General features: G+C 39.8%; 1 protein-coding gene across 2 annotated transcripts; it reads right to left on the bottom strand.

Annotated features, from left to right (window-relative positions):
- Positions 1-6,643: 6,643 nt before the first annotated feature.
- On the bottom strand, positions 6,644-26,381 carry ttc4 (tetratricopeptide repeat domain 4). 2 transcript variants are annotated; one of them, XM_037770583.1, is made up of 10 exons: positions 26,116-26,381; positions 25,855-25,972; positions 23,752-23,913; positions 22,266-22,343; positions 21,379-21,503; positions 21,154-21,240; positions 20,709-20,950; positions 9,996-10,080; positions 9,558-9,640; positions 6,644-6,932 (listed from the first exon to the last, which is right to left on the bottom strand). In XM_037770583.1, the coding sequence occupies exons 1-9, from the start codon at positions 26,215-26,217 to the stop codon at positions 9,602-9,604; spliced, it is 1,038 nt and encodes a 345-aa protein (XP_037626511.1). In that variant the 5' UTR covers positions 26,218-26,381; the 3' UTR covers positions 6,644-6,932; positions 9,558-9,601. The 2 variants fall into 2 exon arrangements, with proteins under 2 accessions (XP_037626511.1, XP_037626510.1); XM_037770582.1 differs by lacking the exons at positions 6,644-6,932; positions 9,558-9,640; positions 9,996-10,080 and adding exons at positions 18,966-19,841; positions 20,043-20,125; positions 20,455-20,539 and having other exon boundaries at positions 26,116-26,376.
- Positions 26,382-27,025: the final 644 nt, after the last annotated feature.

Genomic DNA, 27,025 nt, shown 5'->3' with positions numbered 1-27,025 from the left:
AGTAATTAAAATACAGTGGGCATACTGTTCTTAGCATGTAGTTTCACTTTAATTTCCTTGCATCAATAGATTCAGGTTTTACAGCATTTTTGTGTTGAGCTCTCTGACACAAAGATGATACCACTCCTAATCCAAGAAGTTTCCTTTCACTCATTCACAGCTTCAGAGTCGCCATTTAAAAGATAATTTTGCAAGTCAAGAGAGTCTGTTTGTCGTAGTATCATTTAGTTTTGTGTGTAACCGCTCGGTGAACTACATCTCTCGTCTCGCAAAATGTACGTCACCAACACTAGCTAGGTAGCTAACTTAACTAAATTTATGTTCCACGCACAAATGAAACGTTATCTTACCTGATGTGTTTTATCCAGCGACTCCTGGTCTTTTTATCAGCCGGGAAGCGAAAGAACGAGCGAGACCCGTTGCTGGTGTGAGTACATGCCGGTGCGAAACACACAATAATCGTGGCTTCAGCGACAAAGACAGTCACTTACGCGACTTTTGGGTTTTTGATTATCTGAAATTCATATTTTTACAGTCTGATACTTCAACAGTTTTACAACAAACTGAGACGTTCTAGATTTGCAAAATTAGTTTTTTATATTGACAAACATCATATGTGTGATTCGTGGTGCAATTCACAAATGTGATCAAAAAATGAATTCCCTGCCTTTGATAATTTAAACTTCTGTGTCGTTGGTCGGCTTTCTACACAATATGGCCAACAATGCCATTCCATTTAGGAGAAGTAGAAATGGTGGTTTCCAGGTATTTGAGGCTTTCTACAATCTCAACATTGAGTAAGAGATAATGTACAGCGAGCCAGTCATTGTTGTGAAATAACCCCAGACGGGGCGATGCGGCACGCTGACATGAAGGAGTTTATCAACAATGACCTGCTAGCTATACATTATCCCTCTTATTACACAGCTACTTACTTAAGAAATCAATTTGACACAAAAATGATCCTCAGAACTGCGCCCATAGCAACGGTCTGTTATACATAGCGGCGGTCTGCTATAAAGAAATAACAGACCGTAGAACGCTGTGACTGACCAATCGGAATCGAGTATTCACCAAAGCCGTGTATTCATTGGTAACTAAGGGCTGAAGCTCATCTGTGTTTTTGCAGAAGTTCACAACCATCTCCTTGGTTATGGAGATGTTTAAGGTTAAATTGTTAAAAACAACTTTCTGAGTAACACATTACTGCACAACACTAGTGTCACTCTTCCATCAGTGATAACAAGAGATCCCAAGATATTCAGGGTGAGACTCATGTCGCTACTGACAGAACAGCTTTGTGTTTATAAGGCTTCAACTGTCACCAAATGTCAGAAACCGTCGATGGATGTTTTTATCTTATAGACTTTTTCGGTCAAGTTCTTGTCATCAGGAGCTGAATCATGGGAAACACCCTGCAGTTATTGCTACCACTAGTGAGGAAAGCCAAAACCACAAGTGTTTAAATTTCCCACATAGCAGCAAAATGTTGGAGGACCACAAGAGTCACGTAAATAGTAATATAGCATTTCATTAATTAATAACTAGTTGTACAATAAAAAATAAGTCTCAATAAATGTTTACAAATTAATATATTAACCTGCTAATGCAAGAAGTGTCCAGAGTATCGTAGCGACAGGGACGGCCCACATTTCCCATCATGTCTGCCTCGTCCCGAGTGCTAGACTGAGTAGTTTAAGTTCGCTGTGTTGAAAATGTTACTTTTGTTAGTGTTTGTAATGAAATGTGTCTATTCAGAACATTGTGGCTTGGGTTAGTAATTGTGGCGGTTACATGTCGTGAGTACAGCTGTATTTTCCTCCATACGCGCGGAAGTGGTCGGGGTCGGAGAGGAAAGAAAGCAGGATAGCAATCCTGCTTTTGATTTCGATGTTCGAGATCAGAAGCCAATTTCGATCGTTTTCCGATTTAAAATCGTGACACCCCTAGTCATTATGGTCTTGTTCTTGTCAATACAGCATTTCCTCTTTACTCTTACATCACTCTTCCTTTGTAAAATTTGCCGCTCTGCCTGTCTGTCTGCAGTCTGTGGACATGTCCATGTCTGTGATTGGTCATATGCTACAAACACCGCCTGCTCATGTGAATGCGCTCGTAGCCAGATGGAGAAACCCTGGGTTGATTTACCGAGGTGATAACCACCTTCGTAAGACCGTTTAGCGGGATCTCGTTTGTTAGGGTTAGTTAGGGAAATGTGTTGCAAATTAGCATCCGCCATGAGCACTATGATACTTGCATCAGATAGACGTTTTTAAGTTGTCTATGTACATTGCATTCGTCCCTATCAAATAAAACACAAAATGGAATAAGCCAGATAACGAGAAGATACCCTGGGTATGTTGAACTCGCTTCGTAGTACAGGCCTCAGGAGAGGCTGTAGCGTGATAATAAATACTAAAGTCTTTAGCCCCGGAGGTATGGCATCAAAAATGTAGACTGTGTTATCAGGCTCTTTTCTTTAACTGACCAGCAGAAGAACACATAAATGATAATAGCTATCCTGTAATCAAACATACAAAACGGGGAAATACATTTGTATTGGATGTAGTAATTAAAATACAATGGGCATACTATTCTTAGCATATAGTTTCACTTTAATTCCCCAGCGTCAATAGATTCAGGTTTTACAGCATTTTTGTGTTGAGCTCTCTGACACAAAGACGATACCACACCTAATCCAAGAAGTTTCCTTTCACACATTCACAGCTTCAGCTCCTTCAGGTAAGACCTTTTAAAGATTGTTGATAAGATATATATCTTTATCCTAACAGTTACGTTAGAATTTGATCTGCCATGCTGTAGAAGTTAATTTACTAGATGATAAGTGGGGTTTCTGCAGTCCAAAATGATTATCACTTTCTTTGTATGAGCCACATGCATCAGTTAATTAATTACTATTATATTATGTCGAAAAAGCCATAGTATAGTAAGTTGAAAGGAGTCATAACCAATTCGTAGTATACTATGTTGAAAAAAAGTCATACTAAAGTATGTCAAAAAAAGTCATAGTACAGTATGTTGAAAGAAAAGTCATAGTATATCATGTCAAAAAAAGCCATAGTATATTATGTCAAAAAAAGCCATGGTATGGTAATTCTAAAAGAGTCATAAAAATTCATAGTATAGTGTTTAGAAAAAAAGTCATAGTATATCAAAAGAAGAGTCATAACAAATTCATATATAGTATGTTGAAAAAAAAGTCATTGTATACTATATTGAAAAATATTTATAGTGTAGTATGTAAAAAAAAGTAATAATATAGTATGTTGAAAGAAAGTCATAATATATTATGTCGAAAAAATGGTCCTAGTATAATGTCGAAAAATATCAAAAAATTCATAAAATTGTATGTTGAAATAAAGTCATAGTATAGTATGTCGAAAAAAAGTCATATAGTATGTCGAAGAAGAGTCTTAAAAAATTCATAGTATGTCATCAAAAATGTAGACTGTGTTATCAGGCTCTTTTCTTTAACTGACCAGCAGAAGAACACATAAATGATAATAGCTATCCTGTAATCAAACATACAAAAAGGGGAAATACATTTGTATTGGATGTATTAAGTCAAATAAATGGGCATACTATTCTTAGCATATAGTTTCACTTTAATTTCCTTGCGTCAGTAGATTCAGGTTTTGCAGCATTTTTGTGTTGAGCTCTCTGACACAAAGACGATACCACCTTCAGGTAAGACCTTTTAAAGATTGTTGATAAGATATATATCTTTATCCTAACAGTTACGTTAGAATTTGATCTGCCATGCTGTAGAAGTTAATTTACTAGATGAAGAGAAGTGGGGTTTCTGCAGACCAAAATGATTATCACTTTCTTTGTATGAGCCACATGCATCAGTTAATTAATTACTATTATATTATGTCGAAAAAGCCAGAAAGTTGAAAAGAGTCATAAAAAAATCATAATATATAATGTCGAAAAAAATCATAAAAAATTAATAGAATAGTATGTTGAAAAAAAAATCATACTATAGTATTTCGAAAAAATAAATAATATAGTAAGTTGAAAAAAGAGTCATAAAAAAATCATAATACAGTATGTTGAAAAAAAGTCATAGTATAGAATGTCTAAAAAAAAGTCATAGTATAGTAAGTCGAAAGAAGAGTCATAAAAAATTCATAGTACAGTATGTTGAAAAAAAAAGTAATAGTATAGTATATTGATTACAAGTCCTACTATAGTATGTCGAAAAAAAGTCATGGTATAGTATTTCGAAAAAGTTATAATATAATATGTAAAAAAAAGTCATAGTATAGTAAGTCGAAAGAAGAGTCATAAAAAATTCATAGTATAGTATGTTGGAAAATAACAGCCATAGTATAGTATGTTGAAAAAAACTCAGTGTAGCATGCCGAAATAAGTCATAGTATAGTATGTCGAAAGATAGCCATAGTATAGGATGTTATTAACAGCTAACATCCCATAAAGAAATCAAAATATAGTTTGTCCTAGAAAATGTCATTTAAAAAAAGTCACAGCATAGTAGTCATAGAGAATGTGCTCCAATTACCAATTTGTGGTAAAAGATAAAGACATACAATATAAGATATGAGCTTTCTGTAATGTTTTGCTGAGTTCTGATTCATGTGTTTTAACAGGTCAATAGTTCACCGTGACCGTGTGTGGCTACAGTTTTACAACAACAAATGGCAGCCCAACCCAAGATAGCCTGGAAAAGTGGTCTCTTTGACTGCTTTGAAGACTGTGCTACTTGTAAGAATAGAATACCACAACTTTGACAAATTTGGATTTTTTGGATTGACAGTCTTGTTTTGTCTCATGTGTAGGGCCTTCTTTAGTAAGTCAATTAAGAGTTTCCACTCTGTTGGTGTATCTGTGTGCTTTTTAGGTTGCTATGGTTACTGGTGCTGCCCTTGCCTCGCCTGCACTGTTTCAGAACGGTTTGGAGAGAATCGTTGTCTACCATTATGTGACCTATGCACCCCCGCCATAACAGCAGTCTTTGGGGTACCTCTGTTGGTGCCTTCTGCAGCCGTGTCTCTCAGGGCTGCCATGCGAAACAGATATGGTATCGAGGTATAACGCATGTATAAAGCTGGATTTCACATGACAAGTTTAATAAAAGTGACGAAATGCTGAATTTACAAACTAAATGTTTTTTCTTTGGCTCTCTGCAGGGTTCTATTTGTAAGGACATCGTAATTTCCTGTTTCTGCACTGTTTGCTCTTGGTGTCAGATGCATCGGGAGTTAAAAGAACGCCAACGAGCTCCCACTGTCATCAATGTGGTGCAAACGCAGCCTGCTCCAGTAATGGTCATACAGCCAACTCCAGTGATGATGGCTCCTACTGTATACCATACCCAGACTCAATTTGTGAGTTACTAGGTCATGCTGAGCTCTGTCGCTTGTCATTTTGAAGGAAATATTATTCAGCTCAGATCATACTGCTGTTTGTTTTGTTACTCCAAAAACCCTAAATGTATTTATCAGTGAAGATTCAAGATCATTTTGAATTGTGTCCCCTTTGGTATCAGAGTATGATATATGTCTTTCAGTTTCTTAATCATTATGACAATTAAGGTCTAATTACAGTGATACTTGATGAAGTCATCAATTTGACCTTTAGCTACAGTTCTAAATAGGGCTGCAGCTTTTAGTAATAAGAGAGGTAGAGGCTCAATTAGTATTCCATAGATTAATCCGCAATAGTAAATATACAAAAAAGAAAATAAGACAGGTCTCTTAAAATGAACTAATTGTTTTCTTTTTTTTTTTTAAATCTACATTTTTATTGCTTAAATTGCATACAATAATAAGCAAAAACTAAACCCATATAGTGCATTTAAGTGTCATATTACCTTCTAGGTTTTAAATTAATCTCAAATCATCCTGCGCACCGTTGATAGCGCCACAGCAAACCCTCGCCCGGTGTTTTTGTGAACGAGGGGGCGGGATTAAACTTGAGTTACTTGAGAAAATGTTTCAGCCATAGTTAGTTCTAAATATAAATTTACTTTATTTTTGTTTTAACCTTTCTTACTTTTTTTTGCGGGCTCGTACGAGTGTGCCACGTCCGATTCAGCAAACGCTCCTAACTTCAGATAACCGTGTAAATGACCTGCGTAAACATGATGAATACCACCTGTGCATAAATGAGCGTGCGTTCATGAGAATTGTAAAATAGCATAATTAACGCCCCAATGATACCATATAAGGCTACGCGTCCTGCCCCATTCATCGGTCTCTGCCAACACCAGCACGCTGTCTAAAGACGCACTCTCTTCCAACGGCCTGACGCGCATCCAAAGGTCAGCCATGACGCACCTGGTTACACTTTCTATTTACCTTATTATATACAGAGACAAATTAACCTTCAATTAGTACATAATTTAAGTTATTTTGAAGTTTGAGATGTTCATATTGATATTGTAATGTTATACAATAGCATCAATGGCCAGTGTAAATTAATGATGATAGTTAGGCTATATGAATACATTGATATCATAATTCAAATTAGAGTCAAACTTACAAGCACTTACATAACTTATTTACACATGTTTTGTTCTGTTTAATGTTTGTGATTTATTTGTATGATTAAGTGCAATCTTTGGTTTATATTTGCACAGACAGAAACACAAAGTATCCACATGGATTACTTTTATTTGTTTTATATTCATTTATACTGATATTTGGTGGAAGTGTCCTGCTCTTGACCAAAAGAGACTTGTTTGTTGTTTTCCTTTGTGTCTTTTTCAAGGACAAAGTCTGTCCTCTGGTGTTGAAAAGACAATTCAGTGTATTAAAAGTCCCAAGATTTAAAGTCCACTGTGTTTTTACACTCCTCATATTTTCTTTCCTGTTAAAAACTGCTTCAAGAATGACGAGTCCTTCGCCAGAACTATGAAGCTGGGAGTGCCTGCCTTCACAAAACACCTGTGAACAGAACAAAGACAGTGGGTGCATGCCAAAGCTCTTAATTGCATCCCTGTTTCCCTCACTTGCGTCTCATCCTTGCGTCTTAGTCCCTCCCACCAGGGAAGCATGGAGAGACGCAAGGAAACCATGCGAGGAGAGAGGAAACGAGGAAATACGATTTAAGCGGCATGGGACGGTCGTTTCCTCTGAAGCGTCACGTGAAGCGACGTCGGTTTCTGATGACAGCAGCAGCTGATCACATCTGGATCAGCTGTCAGTCAACTTTAACAGCTGTTTGTGTCTGAACTGTACTAATACTAATAAAGACAAGTGCAAGCTGCAGCCTGTATTTCTACTGTGGACTGCTTAGAGGCTCAGGAAACATCTCTACTGGCACAATAACTTTATATTATTTATTCATTATTAGCGTCTGTAGTTATTGATATTCTGATTGTGAGTTAATTATTTCATAACCCAGAATATGACTATGGTGTTTTTTGAACACTGGACATTATTTATTAGGCTAAAGGGAAAATGTAAATGATGTAACTCATATCAAACCCGACGTTCAGGAATTATCAGCCTCATGTGACTGAATGGAAATGAGGATAAATGATGTAAAAGGTGTTTGTTGCTGACAGACAGACTCTCCTTTTCGCTCTGACTTTAATAGTTTCATTAATAAAAGTTAACGGGGGAAATAACAGATCATAAAAAGGCAAATCATTCTAAAAAATGCGGAAAGTTATTTTAAGTCAGTTTGTCAGGTCTTATAAACCCCTCTGATTGTCAGGCTGCTTCAGTGACAGTGTGTGAAGGAGAGCTACTGCAGGTCCTTCTGCTGCTGCTCAGAGCTTCAATTAACACAGATTTTAACTAGATGGTGAATCAGAAGACAACTAAAATATAAAACGTTTAATATGTGATCTGTTTTCACTCCGGTATGAAACTCCAGTGATGCTGAGAGGTAAAGTTATCAGATCAGTCTGATAGGCAGCAGCGTCCAATCAGTAACTGATATCCAATAAGGGGGCGTGTCGGTCGGTAAAAGACTTCCGTGCAGGATACACTGGTGTATCCTCGCTCATCGCTCCTCCGGCAAGCCTCCTCGATCCTCGATCCTCGATCCTCGCTCTTCGATGCACAAATAAGAGCTTTGGAACGGTCTTCAAAATGGCGCACCAGAACAACTTCCGGTTCAAGCGAGGATCGAGGAAACGAAAATTAAGAGCTTTGGAACGTACCCATGGGCTGTATTCGAAACCGCATACTATACTAGTAGTACGTACTGATTTGGCCAAAATGTAGTATGTAGTATGCAGTATGCGAACAAAAGCAAAATCTCCAGTATGCCAAAAATACCCGGATGACGTACTGATTTGGAAAAATTCTCCAGTATGCATCAGACCAGTCTATCTCGCCTACTGTATCCCACAATGCAAAGCGCCGGAACAGCACAGGCTACGGGTATAAAAACAGCAGCCAAAAGCTGCTTGTTTTTTACGTTTTTTGTAGCCATTTCAACACTAAATTCACTTCTGAAAGTTTTTGAGGCGAGAAATCAACTATGTAGATTATTAATATCGGCAGTTTTACGAAGTTAGATGGCGAATCGAACATTTGTTCCACCGTTGTCGGAGTTTAGAAGCTCCACAGAATACCGTGACAGCCAGCGAGCGCCTGCCCGGGTCGCTGCCAGCAAGCCGGGTAGTCACGCTCAGAGACCGCTATGAGCTGCTGGAGCTCACTCCGGTCTCGTAGACAAGAGGCTTTTATTTCCTTGTTGACGGATAGTTTGTTTAAATATCACAACACAGGTATCCATTATAAATTAACAGGAACCTGTGTTTATTTGCCTTTTTTCGAGTTAAAAAGCTCCACAATCGCCCGCGGGCGTAGCTCGCTGGAGAGCCGGCCAGTGACGCTCACAGAGCGGCTGCAGAGCAGCAGAGTGGCGAGGGAAAGAGCAGCTTCTGACGGGGCAGAGAGATTCCTGCTGAGACAACATGACACTTTTTTAACATTTCTCTAAGATCTGGAGGGAGATCAGTCCACTTTTTTTTTTGTTGCTGTAACTGAAAAAGCAGTTTGAGTAAAGTAAACGTTGTGGATGAATGTTTTATATTTCGTCTCTCCTCGTTGATGATCCTGTTTGTCGGACTTCTTTATGAGCTGTCAGAATAAATAGTTTAAACCTGCAGTATCTTATAAAGTAAACAAGCATAACATAAACAACAAAATCAAAGTTGTATTTTTTGATAATATTGTAATAGTGGTACAAGTTAGTTTTTTTGTCCTGTGCTTTAAGAGCTGGTTTGAAGGCTTAAGCCTCGTCTAGCATACTGCTAAATACATCACTTTAACTGTCACATACTGCATACTACTCAGGAACGCAGTATGCAGTATGTACTGCATACTGCATACTGCGCTCCTGAGTAGTATGCAGTATGCGGTTTCGAATACAGCCAGAGAGTCAGGACTGAGCGAGCAGGAAGTTAATGACAAGGAAGTTAGTATTAATTCTCTCTCTCTATCTACCTCTCTATCTCTATCTCTCTCTCTACCTCTACCTCTCTCTCTCTCTCTCTGCCAGCTAATGCAGATTAAATCACACTTAATGAAAAACAGACTCAATAGATGTACCTTTTATGTTGCAACACTTGTAAAAGTGACGTCTCTGGGTTTACTCAGTAGAATGTCTCCTTCTCCTCATCTTCAAAGTACAGCTAGAAAGTGAGGAAGGCCAAATTAATCAGGATTAACAATTGATTATTGTCATTTCATCAATTTATATAACTGCCCTGTTTATTTGTAATAAGCGGGATGATGTATACAGCTAGCGGGTCATTGTCGTGAAACCTGTCTGGGTTTATTCCACAACAATGACCGGCTCACTGTACATTATCCCTTACTTATATAATATATTGGTTAATGTAGCCCTGCTTTAGTTTGTAAAAATAATATTTCACAAGTTAAAGGATGCAGAACAGAAGCACAAAATCCTATTCTAAGTGCTTATTATTGCGTAATCTACTGTATACATCATGAGTGACCAAAAACATTAAGGCAAAAAACACAAACCTGCAAATTCTGTGAATGGTATTTTCTGTCTGCGTCCCAAGGTGGAAGTTCTTCTCCAAACATAACCGCCAGGTGATCTGTGAAACTGAACCAGACAAATAAAAAGATAGTGATATTGCAGCTGTGTTTGTAACTAAAAACTCTTCACTTAATTAGTGAAATGAAACGGAGAATGGTTGACATGGAGTATCCCACAGAAATACAGCAAATCAAGATATATTCAGGACTAGACAAAAAGAACAAGAGGAGTTTACCACCCTGATCACCCTGAAGCGTTTGCTGCCACACTTACGGATTTCTAATAACACACACATTCTATCATACAATTTTTGGTCCTTCGAGCCGGATTACAAGCAACTGCTTCAGCCCAGGATGTTCAGGCCAGATGAAAGAGACCCACAACGAGATGTGGACCACCGACGGCCACAGCGACACAGCCACCTGCCATCATATCTTCAGGACTATGAGGTCAGATACCCTATTAGGCACCGCATGCCTGTTGATGAGCAGACCAGTCAGGCTGATTCCGCTGATGTCCGAAGATATATTCGTAGCATTAGAGAGGAAAATGACCAACTGCGACAAGATGTGCAACGCCTTACAGACAAGATTTCCAGCTCTCCTGTACTAGCTTCACCATACGTCATGTCTCGGCCCAGACGCCATGAGTATGAGACGTCATACACACCTGCGCCCACTAGTAAGCTGACGCCATTTAGTGGTCATCAATGCATCTCCGTACTGTCCGGCAGGAGGTTCGCACCATCCATGGAGCCACAGTGTCGTTCTCCGTAGCTTCTGCATTACAGCCTGGCAAGTCCTTCCAGATCCACAAAGCTTTCACAGCAAAAGAACTTGGCCTCGCCCGCCATACATACCCAGTCCAAGCTCTGCAGGAGAAGTACCGTCACCTCAAGGACCTACCGCTGCCAAGCATCAAGGAGGCCCAGCCACTACTGCTCATCGGGTCGGATTACCCACATCTGATCACTCCAGTGGAACTGGTACGCCTGGGCCCTCCTGGTGGACCTGCGGCCGTGCACACCAGACTCGGGTGGACTCTACAAGGCCCATCAAGATTCCTGTGCCACCGCCTAACTCCTCAGCAGTGTCTTTTCACTTCCTGTACCTCTCCAGAAGCCAAGCTCTTCAGCCATGTGGAAAAGCTGTGGCAACTGGATACCCTGCCATATCGGAGTGAGCGGCTAATCACCAGGTCGAAGCAAGATGCAGAGGCAGTCCGAAGGCTTGAGGAGAAGACGACTAGGGTGGAGGTGCAGGGAGTAAGACGGTATGCCACCCCACTTCTGTGGAAGGGAAATCTTCCCTTACTCCATGCACAAAAGGAGGCAGTGATGACTCAACTACGTGGGACAGAAAGACGACTAGCCAGAGAACCGGAGAAAGCAGCGGCCTACTCCAAAGAGATCCACAAGTTGCTTGACGCTGGCTATGTCACACCCATGTCACCTACAGAGGCTAAAAAGAGCAGCCATTCGTGGTTCATCCCGCACCACATGGTGCACCACAACGGGAAAGACAGGATAGTGTTCAATTGCTCCTTTATGTTCAAGGGCCCACACTTGGAGCTAGCCTGTTAGGAGTCCTCCTTCGATTCAGGGAACACCCAATTGCCATCAGCAGTGACATTAAAGGGATGTTCCACCAGGTCCGCCTGCTGGAAGAAGACAGAACATTCCTCCGTTTCCTGTGGCGCGACATGAAGGTAGATGAGGAACCCACTATTTATGAGTGGCAGGTGCTCCCTTTTGGGACTACATGCAGCCCGTGTTGCGCCACCTTTGCCCTACAAGCTCATGTTCAGAAGCACACAGAGCCAGGAGAAGATGCCCGTCTGTCAATGGAACGCTGTTTCTATGTTGATAACTGTTTGCAAAGCCTCCCCTCTGAACAGCAAGCAAAGAAGTTGGTGGACCAACTGCAATCCCTCCTCATGGAGGGTGGATTTGAACTGCGGCAATGGGCCAGCAACGTGCCCACAGTCATTGGCCACCTACCATGGGAGTCTCGGTCAGAGAGCAGCGAACTCTGGTTCACCCAGGAGGTGACTGACCCCCAAGAGCGCACTCTCGGACTTATATGGCAGTGCAAGTCTGATACACTGCGATACAAGCACCACCAGAGTGGAAGTCCAGAGCCTACCATGCGCAACATCTACCGACTGCTTGCCCAGCAGTACGACCCTCTCGGGTTCATTAACCCATACACCACGAGAGCTAAGGTCATCGTGCAATGTCTCTGGGACAAGGCAGCAGTCGGAGCAGTCGGAGCATTCAAGTGTTCTGTGACGCCTCTGAGCGTGCGTATGGGTCCGTAGCATACCTGCGCACTGAAGAGGATGACGGACAAGTTCATGTAGCCTTCTTGGCTGCAAGATCAAGAGTCTCGCCTAAGAAGCAACTCTCAATCCCAAGACTGGAACTGTGCGGAGCCCTGACAGGAGCACAGTTGTCTTCGGTCCTGAAGAGAGAGCTCACTCTTGAAATCCAGGAAGTGGTGTACTGGATAGACTCGACCACAGTACTTAACTGGCTTCAGTCAGATTCATGCCGGTATACGGTATTTGTGGGAACCAGAGTTGCAGAGATACAAGAGCTGTCTGACCCTGCAGCCTGGCACTATATCGACTCAGCGACAAATCCCGCTGATGATATTACAAGAGGAAAAACACTGGCTCATCTCGCTGGACAGAATCGCTGGAGTCAAGGGCCACCCTTTCTGCAGCTGCCAGCCAACCGCTGGCCAAAGGCACCAGAGGGAGAACCTACAGAAGAGGTAGGAGAGCTCAGGAAAATGGTGTTCTGTGGCCTGCTTACAGGAGCAACCAGTCCAGCATTACCTGACGTCCAACAATTCAGCACTTACCAGGAACTCCTAAAAGCTACCACACAGTCGCTACATGGGGCGGCTGACAGCACTACTCAGCCTGCTGCCGACGACTTCCGCAAAGCAGAGTTGGCTCTCCTGAGACATGCTCAGATGGAGAGCTTTCCTTATGAGTTTGTGCAAATCAAATCAGGAAAGGCCATCCCGGCAAGCAGCAGATTGCTTACCCTCGCTCCTGAGTATGATGCTTCGTCTGACCTGATCAGAGTAGGAGGCAGACTCCGCAGGTGTGACAACCTGAGCCAGGAAGCTCTGCACCCAGTACTTCTTGCCCCCTCTCACCCAGTCACGAAGCTCCTGATCCAGCACTGTGATAGTCAGTTGCATCACCCTGGAGCTGAACGTGTCTTCGCCGAGCTGCGCAGAAAGTACTGGATATTGAGAGGTAGAGAAGCAGTTAGGAAGCATCAACATAACTGTCCTGAGTGCAGGAAGTGGAGAGGTCAACCACAAGTTCCAAGAATGGCAGATCTGCCCCCCTCAAGTTTGAGGCTCTTCCGACCTGCCTTCTATTCCACTGGGATGGACTGCTTCGGCCCTATGCTCGTAAAAGTGGGACAACGAACTGAGAAGAGGTGGGGCATCCTGTATAAGTGTCTTACCACCCAGGCAGTCCACCTAGACCTGCTGGCTAATATGGATTCTGATTCATTTCTGATGTCGCTCCGACGCTTCATCGCTCGTAAGGGAAAGCCTTTCGAGCTCTTATCGGATCAAGGCACCAATTTCAAAGGAGGGTGTAGAGAACTGCATGAGTCGTTCAAAGCCCTGGAACCTGCCCTCCGAGACCAGCTGGCTGCAGAACAGATCAGGTTCCGCTTCAATCCACCCAACGCTCCTCACTTTGGCGGGTCTTGGGAAAGAGAGGTTCGATCTGTGAAGACAGCCCTCCGCACCACATTAGGAGCTCAGACTGTGTCAGAGGAGGTGTTGAGGACCGTCTTGATCGAGGTTGAGAGCATCCTCAACTCCAGGCCTTTGGGCTACGTTTCCACAGACATCGCAGACCCGGATCCTGTCACACCCAACTCCTTGCTGATGGGGCGGCCAGACTCCTCCCTGCCACAAGTAGTCTACCCAGAAACGGAACTGCTTAGTCGCAAACGGTGGAGACTGTAATGGCAATTTTCATATCTGCAGTTTAACACTGTACCTTTAGATAATCTCAGGGCCTCACATGTTCAACTGTGTCACCATAACACAGTGACCTGACATTATAGATCTCTGTAACTGCAAACAACAGATTGCTGAAATACTTGTTATGTCTTGTGATGCTCTGTTGTCTGCTGTGTGCTGACGTAATGATACACTTTCTATCCTTCTCTTCCTTTCTTCTTTGCACTTATCTTCATGTTATGCTTTAAATGTATAAATACTGACTACTCTTTGTATTCGGGGCTCACTTGCCACAGTCCACAACAGGTGGCTGTGCTCTTGAGTCCATCTGCAGTCCATCTGCAGATGTTTTAGTTATTAATGTATGCCTTTTTATTAAATTCACTGAAAGACAAGTTGTTACGTTGGTTTGTGTCTTGTTTTAACAGAAACTGCCACCACAAGACACACTCAAGTCTTGGCTGACCATTTCTGGAGGCACTTCATTCAGCACTACCTGCCTACGTTGCAAGCACGGCAGAAATGGAATACAGAGAAAGAGGACATCACCGTCGGAATTATAGTTCTCATCGTGGATCAGCAGACTCCAAGAGCACTGTGGCAAGTGGGAACAGTGAAGACCGTCATACCTGGAGCAGATGGCCGAGTTAGGACTGCAGTCGTCCAAGTGAAGGACCGCACCTACACACGCCCAGTGGTACGGCTCATTAGACTGCCCTCTCTGCCCCGTGATTCTGTTTAGACATAATAGAGGCATCCCTCATGACAAATTTGCACACCAAATTCGGGGGCGGCTGTGCATGCGCTGTACATGTGCCACCAGTGTGAATGTCTCCTCTTCCAATCACCTGTGCCCGATCATGCACTGGGCATTTGTCACCAGTGTGCCTGCACTGAACAGGCTCCCCAATACAGCACTGAGAGTAAAACAGTTAAGGAGAGGACAGTTGGACTTTTAGACATTCCTTTTCGTGTGCGTCCATGCAAAATGTGAGTTGTGTTATGTTTAATGTATTTATATTAGACTGGCATAATAATAATTAGTAAATCTGTATTTAAGCCTTTTTCTTTGTAAAATGCCTGTGTTATTTTAGGCTCACTTTTTGTTGCTAATGTTTATACACTAGTAGTTCTAATCACTCTGTACTGTTGTGTTTTTGTTGTTACAGACCACACAGAAACCATTGTTTTCTTTACTTTATCTGCTGATATAAACAGCCGTTACCATACACTTGGACTGCATCTCTTATTCATCTAAAATCACACCTGAGCACTAAATAGTGTCCTGACCCGACACCCTGAAGCGTTTGCTGCCACACTTATGGATTTATAATAACACACACATTCTCTCATACAGGAACATACTGTGCAATGTCACAGTGGGGTATACTGTTGGATTATAGAAGATACTAGTATGGGAATATAATGATTAGGTGATTGATGTCATAAAAAAAATGATGTCATAGTATATTATGACATTAAAATGTCATAAATGATAATAGCTATCCTGTAATCAAACATACAAAAAGGGAAAATACATTTGTATTGGATGTATTAAGTCAAATAAATGGGCATACTATTCTTAGCATATAGTTTCACTTGTTTCAATAGATTCAGGTTTTACAGCATTTTTGTGTTGCGCTTTCTGACACAAAGACGATACTACTCCTAATCCAAGAAGTTTCCTTTCATTCATTCACAGCTTCAGAGTCGCCAAGGTGTCTAGCTCCTTCAGGTAAGACCTTTTAAAGATTGTTAGTAAGACATATATCTTTATCCTAACAGTTACGTTAGAATTTGATCTGCCATGCTGTAGAAGTTAATTTACTAGATGATGAGAAGTGGGGTTTCTGCAGACCAAAATGATTGATTATCACTTTCTTTGTATGAGCCACATGCATCAGTTAATTAATTACTATTATATTATGTCGAAAAAGCCAGAAAGTTGAAAAGAGTCATGAAAAATTCATAGCATAGTATGTCGAAAAAAAGTCATAATATATGTCGAAAAAAATCATAAAAAATTCATAGAATAGTATGTTGAAAAAAAGTCATAGTATGTCGAAAAAAACGTCATACTATAGTATTTCGAAAAAAGTCATAATATAGTATGTTGAAAAAAGTCATAAAAAATCATAATACAGTATGTTGAAAAAAAAGTCATATATTACATATGTGAAAAAAAATTCATAATATAGAATGTCAAAAAAAAAGTCATAGTATAGTATGTCGAAAAAAATGTCAGACTAGTATTTCGAAAAAGTTATAATATATGTAAAAAAAAAGTCATAGTATTGTAAGTCGAAGAAGAGTCTTAAAAAATTCATAGTATGTCATCAAAAATGTAGACTGTGTTATCAGGCTCTTTTCTTTAACTGACCAGCAGAAGAACACATAAATGATAATAGCTATCCTGTAATCAAACATACAAAAAGGGGAAATACATTTGTATTGGATGTATTAAGTCAAATAAATGGGCATACTATTCTTAGCATATAGTTTCACTTTAATTTCCTTGCATCAGTAGATTCAGGTTTTACAGCATTTTTGTGTTGAGCTCTCTGACACAAAGACGATACCACCTTCAGGTAAGACCTTTTAAAGATTGTTGATAGGATATATATCTTTATCCTAACAGTTACGTTAGAATTTGATCTGCCATGCTGTAGAAGTTAATTTACTAGATGAAGAGAAGTGGGGTTTCTGCAGACCAAAATGATTATCACTTTCTTTGTATGAGCCACATGCATCAGTTAATTAATTACTATTATATTATGTCGAAAAAGCCAGAAAGTTGAAAAGAGTCATAAAAAAATCATAATATATAATGTCGAAAAAAATCATAAAAAATTAATAGAATAGTATGTTGAAAAAAAAATCATACTATAGTATTTCGAAAAAATAAATAATATAGTAAGTTGAAAAAAGAGTCATAAAAAAATCATAATACAGTATGTTGAAAAAAAGTCATAGTATAGAATGTCTAAAAAAAAGTCATAGTATAGTAAGTCGAAAGAAGAGTCATAAAAAATTCATAGTACAGTATGTTGAAAAAAAAAGTAATAGTATAGTATATTGATTACAAGTCCTACTATAGTATGTCAAAAAAAAGTCATGGTATAGTATTTCGAAAAAGTTATAATATAATATGTAAAAAAAAGTCATAGTATAGTAAGTCGAAAGAAGAGTCATAAAAAATTCATAGTATAGTATGTTGGAAAATAACAGCCATAGTATAGTATGTTGAAAAAAACTCAGTGTAGCATGCCGAAATAAGTCATAGTATAGTATGTCGAAAGATAGCCATAGTATAGGATGTTATTAACAGCTAACATCCCATAAAGAAATCAAAATATAGTTTGTCCTAGAAAATGTCATTTAAAAAAAGTCACAGCATAGTAGTCATAGAGAATGTGCTCCAATTACCAATTTGTGGTAAAAGATAAAGACATACAATATAAGATATGAGCTTTCTGTAATGTTTTGCTGAGTTCTGATTCATGTGTTTTAACAGGTCAATAGTTCACCGTGACCGTGTGTGGCTACAGTTTTACAACAACAAATGGCAGCCCAACCCAAGGTAGCCTGGGAAAGTGGTCTCTTTGACTGCTTTGAAGACGCGAGTACTTGTAAGAATAGAATACCACAACTTTGACAAATCTGTATTTTTTGGATTGACGGTCTTGTTTTGTCTCATGTGTAGGGCCTTCTTTAGTAAGTCAATTAAGAGTTTCCACTCTGTTGGTGTATCTGTGTGCTTTTTAGGTTGCTATGGTTACTGGTGCTGCCCTTGCCTCGCCGGCACTGTTTCAGAACGGTTTGGAGAGAATTATTGTCTCCCATTATGTGACCTATGCCCCGCCATAACAGCAGCCTTTGGGGTACCTCTGTTGGTGCCTCCTGCAGCCTTGTCTCTCAGGATTGCCATGCGAAACAGATATGGTATCGAGGTATAACGCATGTATAAAGCTGGATTTCACATGACAAGTTTAATAAAAGTGACGAAATGCTGAATTTACAAACTAAATATTTTTTCTTTGGTTCTCTGCAGGGTTCTATTTGTAAGGACATCGTAATTTCCTGTTTCTGCTCTGTTTGCTCTTGGTGTCAGATGCATCGGGAGTTAAAAGAACGCAAAAAAGCTCCCACTGTCATCAATGTGGTGCAAACGCAGCCTGCTCCAGTAATGTTCATGCAGCCTACTCCAGGGATACAAATGCAGCCAACTCCAGTGATGATGGCTCCTCCTGTATACCATACCGAGACTCAACTTGTGAGTCACTAGGTCACGCTGAGCTCTGTCGCTTGTCATTTTGAAGGAAATATTATTCAGCTCAGATCATACTGCTGTTTGTTTTGTTACTCCAAAAACCCTAAATGTATTTATCAGTGAAGATTCAAGATCATTTTGAATTGTGTCCCCTTTGGTATCGGAGTATGATATATGACTTTTTCTTAATCATTATGACAATTAAGGTCTAATTACAGTGATACTCGATGAAGTCATCAATTTGACCTTTAGCTACAGTTCTAAATAGGGCTGCAGCTTTTAGTAATAAGAGAGGTAGAGGCTCAGTTAGTATTCCATAGATTAATCCGCAATAGTAAATATACAAAAAAGAAAATAAGACGGGTCTCTTAAAATGAACTAATTTTTTTATTTTTTTTTATCTACATTTTATTGCTTAAATTGCATACAATAATAAGTAAAAACTAAACCCATATAGTGCATTTAAGTGTCATATTACCTTCTAGGTTTTAAATTAATCTCAAATCATCCTGCGCACCGTTGATAGCGCCACAGCAAACCCTCGCCCGGTGTTTTTGTGAACGAGGGGGCGGGATTAAACTTGAGTTACTTGAGAAAATGTTTCAGCCATAGTTAGTTCTAAATATAAATTTACTTTATTTTTGTTTTAACCTTTCTTACTTTTTTTTGCGGGCTCGTACGAGTGTGCCACGTCCGATTCAGCAAACGCTCCTAACTTCAGATAACCGTGTAAATGACCTGCGTAAACATGATGAATACCACCTGTGCATAAATGAGCGTGCGTTCATGAGAATTGTAAAATAGCATAATTAACGCCCCAATGATACCATATAAGGCTACGCGTCCTGCCCCATTCATCGGTCTCTGCCAACACCAGCACGCTGTCTAAAGACGCACTCTCTTCAAACGGCCTGACGCGCATCCAAAGGTCAGCCATGACGCACCTGGTTACACTTTCTATTTACCTTATTATATACAGAGACAAATTAACCTTCAATTAGTGCATAATTTAAGTTATTTTGAAGTTTGAGATGTTCATATTGATATTGTAATGTTATACAATAGCATCAATGGCCAGTGTAAATTAATGATGATAGTTAGGCTATATGAATACATTGATATCATAATTCAAATTAGAGTCAAATTTACAAGCACTTACATAACTTATTTACACATGTTTTGTTCTGTTTAATGTTTGTGATTTATTTGTCTGATTAAGTGCAATCTGTGGTTTATATTTGCACAGACAGAAACACAAAGTATCCACATGGATTACTTTTATTTGTTTTATATTCATTTATACTGATATTTGGTGGAAGTGTCCTGCTCTTGACCAAAAGAGACTTGTTTGTTGTTTTCCTTTGTGTCTTTTTCAAGGACAAAGTCTGTCCTCTGGGGTTGAAAAGACAATTCAGTGTATTAAAAGTCCCAAGATTTAAAGTCCAATGTGTTTTTACACTCCTCGTATTTTCTTTCCTGTTAAAAACTGCTTCAAGAATGACGAGTCCTTCGCCAGAACTATGAAGCTGGGAGTGCCTGCCTTCACAAAACACCTGTGAACAGAACAAAGATAGTGAGTCAGGACTGAGCGAGCAGGAAGTTAATGACAAGGAAGTTAGTATTAATTCTCTCTCTCTCTATCTACCTCTCTATCTACCTCTCTATCTCTCTCTCTACCTCTCTCTCTCTCTCTCTCTCTGCCAGCTAATGCTGATTAAATCACACTTAATGAAAAACAGACTCAATAGATGTACCTTTTATGTTGCAACACTTGTAAAAGTGACGTCTCTGGGTTTACTCGGTAGAATGTCTCCTTCTCCTCATCTTCAAAGTACAGCTAGAAAGTGAGGAAGGCCAAATTAATCAGGATCAACAATTGATTATTGTCATTTCATCAATTTATATAACTGCCCTGTTTATTTGTAATAAGTGGGATGATGTATACAGCTAGCGGGTCATTGTCGTGAAACCTGTCTGGGTTTATTCCACAACAATGACCGGCTCACTGTACATTATCCCTTACTTATATAATATATTGGTTAATGTAGCCCTGCTTTAGTTTGTAAAAATAATATTTCACAAGTTAAAGGATGCAGAACAGAAGCACAAAATCCTATTCTAAGTGCTTATTATTGCGTAATCTACTGAGCGACCAAAAACACAAACCTGCAAATTCTGTGAATGGTATTTTCTGTCCGCGTCCCAAGGTGGAAGTTCTTCTCCAAACATAACCGCCAGGTGATCTGTGAAACTGAACCCGACAAATAAAAAGATAGTGATATTGCAGCTGTGTTTGTAACTAAAAACTCTTCACTTAATTAGTGAAATGAAACGGAGAATGGTTGACATGGAGTATCCCACAGAAATACAGCAAATCAAGATATATTCAGGACTAGACAAAAAGAACAAGAGGAGTTTACCAGTTGTTCTCGCAGAAAGCAGAGATGAAATCCGTCTGCTGGTGTTCAGGATAGAGAAAGAGAACCGGCCAGTGCAGAGAGCGCTGCTCGTCCAGGAAGACCTGAGCCCCCGTGGCGTCCTGAGAGCTGAGGCCGTCCAGTCTCAGCTGTGATATCGCTGCTGAGGAGCCTTCATCCTCATCCTCGCTGTCTGAACCACGCTTATGAGGCTTTGACGACTGGAGGAGCTTGATGCCTCGATCCTGCAGAAAGCACGCACAAATGTATCTGATAATCATTTAATAAACAGGCTTTTATTGGATATGGAAAGTGTCCGATTTTACTGATTGTTTATAATATTGTTAGTTTAAAATGCAAGTTCTACAGGTTTGATTTTACACATTGTTCCTTTAATTGAGAGCAAGTTGGGGGTTTAATTTGCCTCAGTATTAAATAGCATGCTTACCTTTATAGCAGCCAAAAGAGCTTCCTTCTCACCATGCAGTTTCTTTTCTTTGATCTTGGCCTTCCTGGCATCTCTCTCTGCGGCTCTCTGTGGAACAAAAAATAAACAGGGCTTTGTGTTAGACTGGAATTACTTTCAGAATAACGCAGACAAAATGCCACTGCAATCCAGGCTTCCATTAAAACCGCCACCCCAAAAATCACCTGAACTCATCAGTGGTTGTACCTTGTGTTTGTCTGCTGTTGCTCTCATCTCCTGCAGCTTCTTGTCAGTGGGATGGACCTTGAGCCCCTCATCACACCAGTGGATGGCCTCTGCAAAGTTACGCAGCTCTATACAACTCTGAGCACCTGCAGAAACACACACACGATATACACAGGATTGTTTTGGGTGCTGTTATGCTTTTATTATTGTGATATTGTAGGACAAGGTAGTCTTATATTACAGCAGAACAGAAGAACACTTTGCACATCTATTTCATAAAACAGGTGCGTAGGAGCGGGACGAGTAGATGAGAAGTTGCAAACAGACTCCCTCACGCACACTGTCTAACTTGTAATCATACATTCATTTGTTTCAGTGCTAGACCTTCATCAGGCAAATGATTAGTGACAATGAGAAGCCATCTTAAATAGGTAGTGGCTGTTATGTCTGTGTATCAATGTATACATATTAGGGCTGTCGCAACTTGGGATTTTTAGGTTGAAGCGGACCCATCCATCCATCGGTACCAACCATGTCATAGTAGCTTGTCGGGAAGGAGGCTAAATAACGCTCCAAACTTATGCAAAATTTTGGCGAGGAAAAACTGTCATGGCCATTTTCAAAGGCGTCCCTTGACCTCTGACCTCAAGATATGCGAATGAAAATGGCTTCTATGGGTACCCACGAGTCTCCCCTTTACAGACATGCCCACCTTATGATAATAACATGCAGTTTGGGGCAAGTCATAGTCAAGTCAGCACACTGTAGACTGCACATGGAGACTCGTGAAATATTTGGAAATGGGTCTTCCTGATTAAAAAGTTAAGCAAGGAAATGTCGCAAATAAATGTATGATTGCAAGTTATACCGTGTGCGGGAGTCTGTTTGCAACGGCTTCTATTACATACCTCTGATCAAAGCTTTAAGGTGGTCTGGTTTGATCTTCTTTGCAGCTGCAGCATCGTTCAACGCAGAGCGCATGTTACCTGTGTGATATAAACCACAAAAAAAATGAAGATGAAATTAAGAAGAAAAAAACATGCAGATGTTTTTACATGGTAAAATATTCTTCTGTGATATAAGCACTTGGCTGCTCTTTACCCGTCTACCACAGTATTATATTATTTTATATTATATTCCCATATTTTAACTGTTACACAATTATGTCCTAGGTCCCAATTAGATTTTACCTATGTGACGTTCTTTTTAATATATATATTCTATGAGTACTGTTGGAGAGAGCCTGAGAACTAAGACATCCATCGCCAACGACTGCTTCTCTGTAATTATTGTGCATATCAAAATAAATAACTTGTTCTTTGTAAACCACCTTATTATTTATATGCACAAAAACTCATATTCCTGGTGCTGGCAGCGATACATGTATGTCTTAATCAGCTGTTTTGATTTTATTTTATTATTATTGTGTTGGGCATAAATAATATGCCCAGCCCAAACGGGCTTACAAGACACCATTATTTAGAAAATAAAGAAAAGACAAAGGCAGAAACCAGAGCGGCAGCATAAATTACAAATAATATTAGACAAATAAACCGTCCTGATGTTTTTTCCAAGCTTGAGAAACAAAAGTAACCAACTTATAAGCATTCATATTAAATAGCCATTCCATTTTGTCATCATCCGAGCACCAAAACATTTCGGGATTTTGAACAGACATTTAATTTATAATAGAAATTCGTAACTCATCATAGTGTGGACAATAACAAAAGAAAATGTGATTCATTTTTAACTAACTCACATACCTCGCACAACCTGTTGGATGTTTTTAAATCTACCGACTTCAAGGGCCAGAGGCAGGATTCCTGTTCTTAACTGTGCAACTAAAGACCTTTGACTCCTCCATAAGTTTGCCAGAACATGAGATCCAGTGCCATAATTGTGCTTGATTTGAATATATGTTTGTAATTTGGGTATTAACAATATATTTCAACCATTTTTTTTCCAAATTTAGCAAATCATTTTCTTCTAATTGTGTTCACGCTGCATGATAAATTATTACTATACATATATTGTAGTTGAGCTTCCTCAAAAATAGCATGAAGTTCTGTAAGCCCATGGGGCATTATGTGATTTACTCCACAGAAAAACCTTCTTATTGATCCTGTATTGTGACATATTAAGCAAACGATTCCACAGTCTTATCATTTCACATTTCCGATTATTGAACCAGGAATCCAACCCATAATAATCACCCTGAACACCCAAAGTAGGAGCAAACTGCTGAACACCTAAAAAGCAACGTGCAGCTCTATTCTGTATAGAGTCTGCTATTCTACATGCTGTTAATGGATCTGTATGAACTGAGCAATACATGCATGTCTTAATCAGCTGTTAATGTATCTGTATGACATGTAGAGAAGAGCTCCTCCTTACCCAGGTGGAAGTGTGCTGCAGCCCGGTTGGTGAGGATGACGGTGTCCAGCTCCTGGTCTCCACATTTCTTCTTCAAAGCTGCTGTGTAGGACAGTATGGCCTTCTCATAGTTCTTCTCCTTGAAATATGCATTGCCCTCATCTTTCAGGCTCTTTGCTTGCTCTGAGGAGGTGCAAGGAGAAATGAATGAATCATTAACAGATTATTAAGTCTACAAAAGTGGTTTCCACTAAAGGATACCTCCAGCACTCAGTACTCAAATTTAAAAGACAGTCTTGAATCCCTCTCTGTAAATATGAAACCAGTTGCAAGAAACCTGGGTGTTTTATTTGACACAACACTTTGTTTTGAGTCACAAATAAAACGGGTGGTGCAATTCTGCTTCATGCATCTCAGAAACATTTCTAAAATAAATCTTTTTTATCAACTCCTGACCTCAATAGAGTAGTCAACACTCATCTGCTCCCGTTTGGACTACTGCAATGCCCTTTATTACGGTCTCAGCCAAACTGCTAGACGGATCACGGGTACGAGGAGATTTGAGCACATCACTCCAGCTTTAGCTGCACTTCACTGGTTGCCTGTCAAATTTAGAATTGATTTTAAGATTTTATTATTAACTTTTAAAGCTCTGCATGGTTTGGCACCAAGCTACATCCCTGAGCTCCTTACACCCTATGTGCCACCGTGTAACCTGAGGTCCTCTGATTTGGCTCTACTGGTTGTACCCAGGTCTAGGCTGGTGACTAACGGTGACAGGGCTTTGCCATCACCCCTAGGCTGTGGAACAGCCTACCAATTTTAAATCTCTTTTAAAAACCTATTTTTATAAAAAGGCTTTTTTAACTCCGTCAAGCCGTGGGCACACTGCCCGCATGAGGCTCGCCTGACGGCAGCGTCGCGTCGTGGCTGCGTGATGCACACCTAGGGTGTTCACACTAGACGCGAGTTAGCTGCCTGTCGGGAGCGTGTCTGCTACCTGTCAGCTGTGTTTCTGCTGCTGCTGACAGCCCTTTCTTTCTACATAGAGCTTGCCTTTTAATGGCCATTTAACTTCATGATAAATATAATTATATTTATTTTAGACAGAGAAAGGTTCAGAAACGTGTGGTAATTAGTAAATAATAGTAATAATCCACAATTAAAACTCCGTACTGTATTCATTTATGATGCTTTCCAAGTCACTGCTTGTTCCACATCACTGTCCGGCACACATTTCAGAATAAAAGCCTCGTGTTAACAAATGAAGGAATTCTGTGCAAAGAAAACCCGCTTTAGGGCTTTTATTTCGAAATGAAAGCAGGAAGTGTTGATTTAAACCCCAAACTTTATCAATTTTTTGAGCTCTCAAAGTGACTGCGTGTTCCACAGCACTGACTGCTCATATTTCAGAATAAAAGCCTTGTGTTAACAAATGAAGGGATTCTGTCTATAGAAAAAACGCCTGAGGGCTTTTACTTTGAAATGAAAGCAGGAAGTGTTGATTTAAAAACAAGTTTACTTAACTTTACTTTTTTTTCATCTCCGTAACATATTCTACAGATAAACCTCGAAACTGTAGTAAAGTCTTGCTGGTATGAAGTTAATATACTGTCAATAGATCACCTTCACTGTCTGTTGCTGCTGGGACACGCAGCTGAGACGCGAGCGGCTCACGTGTAAAATAGGTGACCCTTCTATTCTATAAAATAGACGCGCGTCTCACGCAGGCAGTGTGTCCACTCTAACCTGTTAACATGGACGCCGAAATAAAAAACAACATGCCACGCGAGCCTGATGCGGGCAGTGTGTCCACCACTTCAGGCAACAGCTTGGTGCACCGTTTCCCACACCTTATATTGTTCTCTTTTGGCTTATGTGTAGTAACTTATTGTTTTGATACCACTGGCTACGGATTTTAGTTTTCTCATTATTTGGTCTTTATGTTTTGTTCTTTTATTTTGTCTGTATTTCATTGTATCTGTGCAAGCACTTTGAAACTATGTTTAGAAAGGTGCTATACAAATAAAGATTATTATTATTATTATTATTATTATTATTATTATTATTATTATTATATCAAGCAGGTGTGTTTTTAAAAGCTTTGTTGTGCTCTCCACTTACCTTCTGGAGGTCTATCTTCGTCATGGATAATGGCCTGCAGACAGGCTAGTTCTGGGTGTTTCTTTGGGTCAATCTCTTCAGGGGCTTTTTTCATGAACATAGGGATTGCATCAAACTCCTGAATGGGACAAAGACAACAGAGAGCTCACAGAGAGATCACACAGAGATCACAGTGAGATCACTGCAGATGGACAGAAAATGTAATGTGTAAATGTCTTTTCTAGTGTTGATAACAAGAGAGCTCCTGTGTGTTATTGTTACCTCCTCCCAGTTGTCTTCACTGAAGCCGTTTTTATATTTCATGGTCTTGAATTTGTCGTAAAACCCGTCCATGTCGTCATCGCTGTCCTGTTGTTGAGCCATGCTGGATCTAAATATGTAAATGTTGTTTATAAGGTTTAAAGAAGCTGTGACAGTAGATTACTGCTGGCTGTAATAACGTCACCTCTTCTAGAAGTTACCCAGCTGCTTGATTACACATGTGCATGGGCGGTGCCACGTGAATAAAGATCCGTGCGGAAACAAAATACATACCGACACATTAGTTCCGCCTCCGCATGACAAACAAATTATGAATATAAGATTTTATTATCAAACCACCAGAGATGGAAAATTATGATATACATAAGTGCAATATAGAGGTAATTGGTCTTTGCAGGGGAAATTATAGGGACATTTTTTTTTTTTTTTACATAATTAACATAACAGTTTACTAGTTACTTTGCAGGTAACAATTTTCTTACAAAACACCAGATTATTTTATGAAATAGTCTATGAGGAATTCTTATAGATTATAAAATAAGATAAGAGATAAGATATTTCTGTATTAGTCCTGCAGTGGGGAAATGTGCAGTGTACAGCAGCAAATGGTATAATGCAGAAAACAAGATGCATCAGCTAACACAGTAAAAAAAGAGCTAAACAAAGTGAAACAAAATATGAACCATTTGAATAGAAGGAAGTATAAAAATAGGAGCAGTATATACAGTATTGACAATAAACAGACTATTAACAAAATTGCACAAGTGGAAAATGATATTGCACAGTGAGAATGAAATGAATGAATGAATGAATGAAATTACACCTGAAAATACTGCACAGTATGAGTTACACCTGAGTTGTAATAATGATAATGATATTGCACAGTCATTATACAGTATAGTGCAGTTAT

This window comes from Sebastes umbrosus, chromosome 5 (assembly GCF_015220745.1).
Source record: "Sebastes umbrosus isolate fSebUmb1 chromosome 5, fSebUmb1.pri, whole genome shotgun sequence".
NCBI classification, from domain to species: Eukaryota; Metazoa; Chordata; class Actinopteri; order Perciformes; family Sebastidae; genus Sebastes; species Sebastes umbrosus.
This window is presented reverse-complemented; position numbering and strand designations above follow the sequence as displayed.

Excerpts from the sequence above, each read along its gene's own strand:
- ttc4 (XM_037770582.1), bottom strand. The coding sequence starts at position 26,217 with ATGGCTCAACAACAGGACAGCGATGACGACATGGACGGGTTTTACGAC. Across the intron at positions 25,973-26,115 it reads GTGAAGACAACTGGGAGGAG|GAGTTTGATGCAATCCCTAT; the intron begins GTAACAATAACA and ends TGTCCCATTCAG. Across the intron at positions 20,951-21,153 it reads CTCTTTTGGCTGCTATAAAG|GATCGAGGCATCAAGCTCCT; the intron begins GTAAGCATGCTA and ends TGCTTTCTGCAG.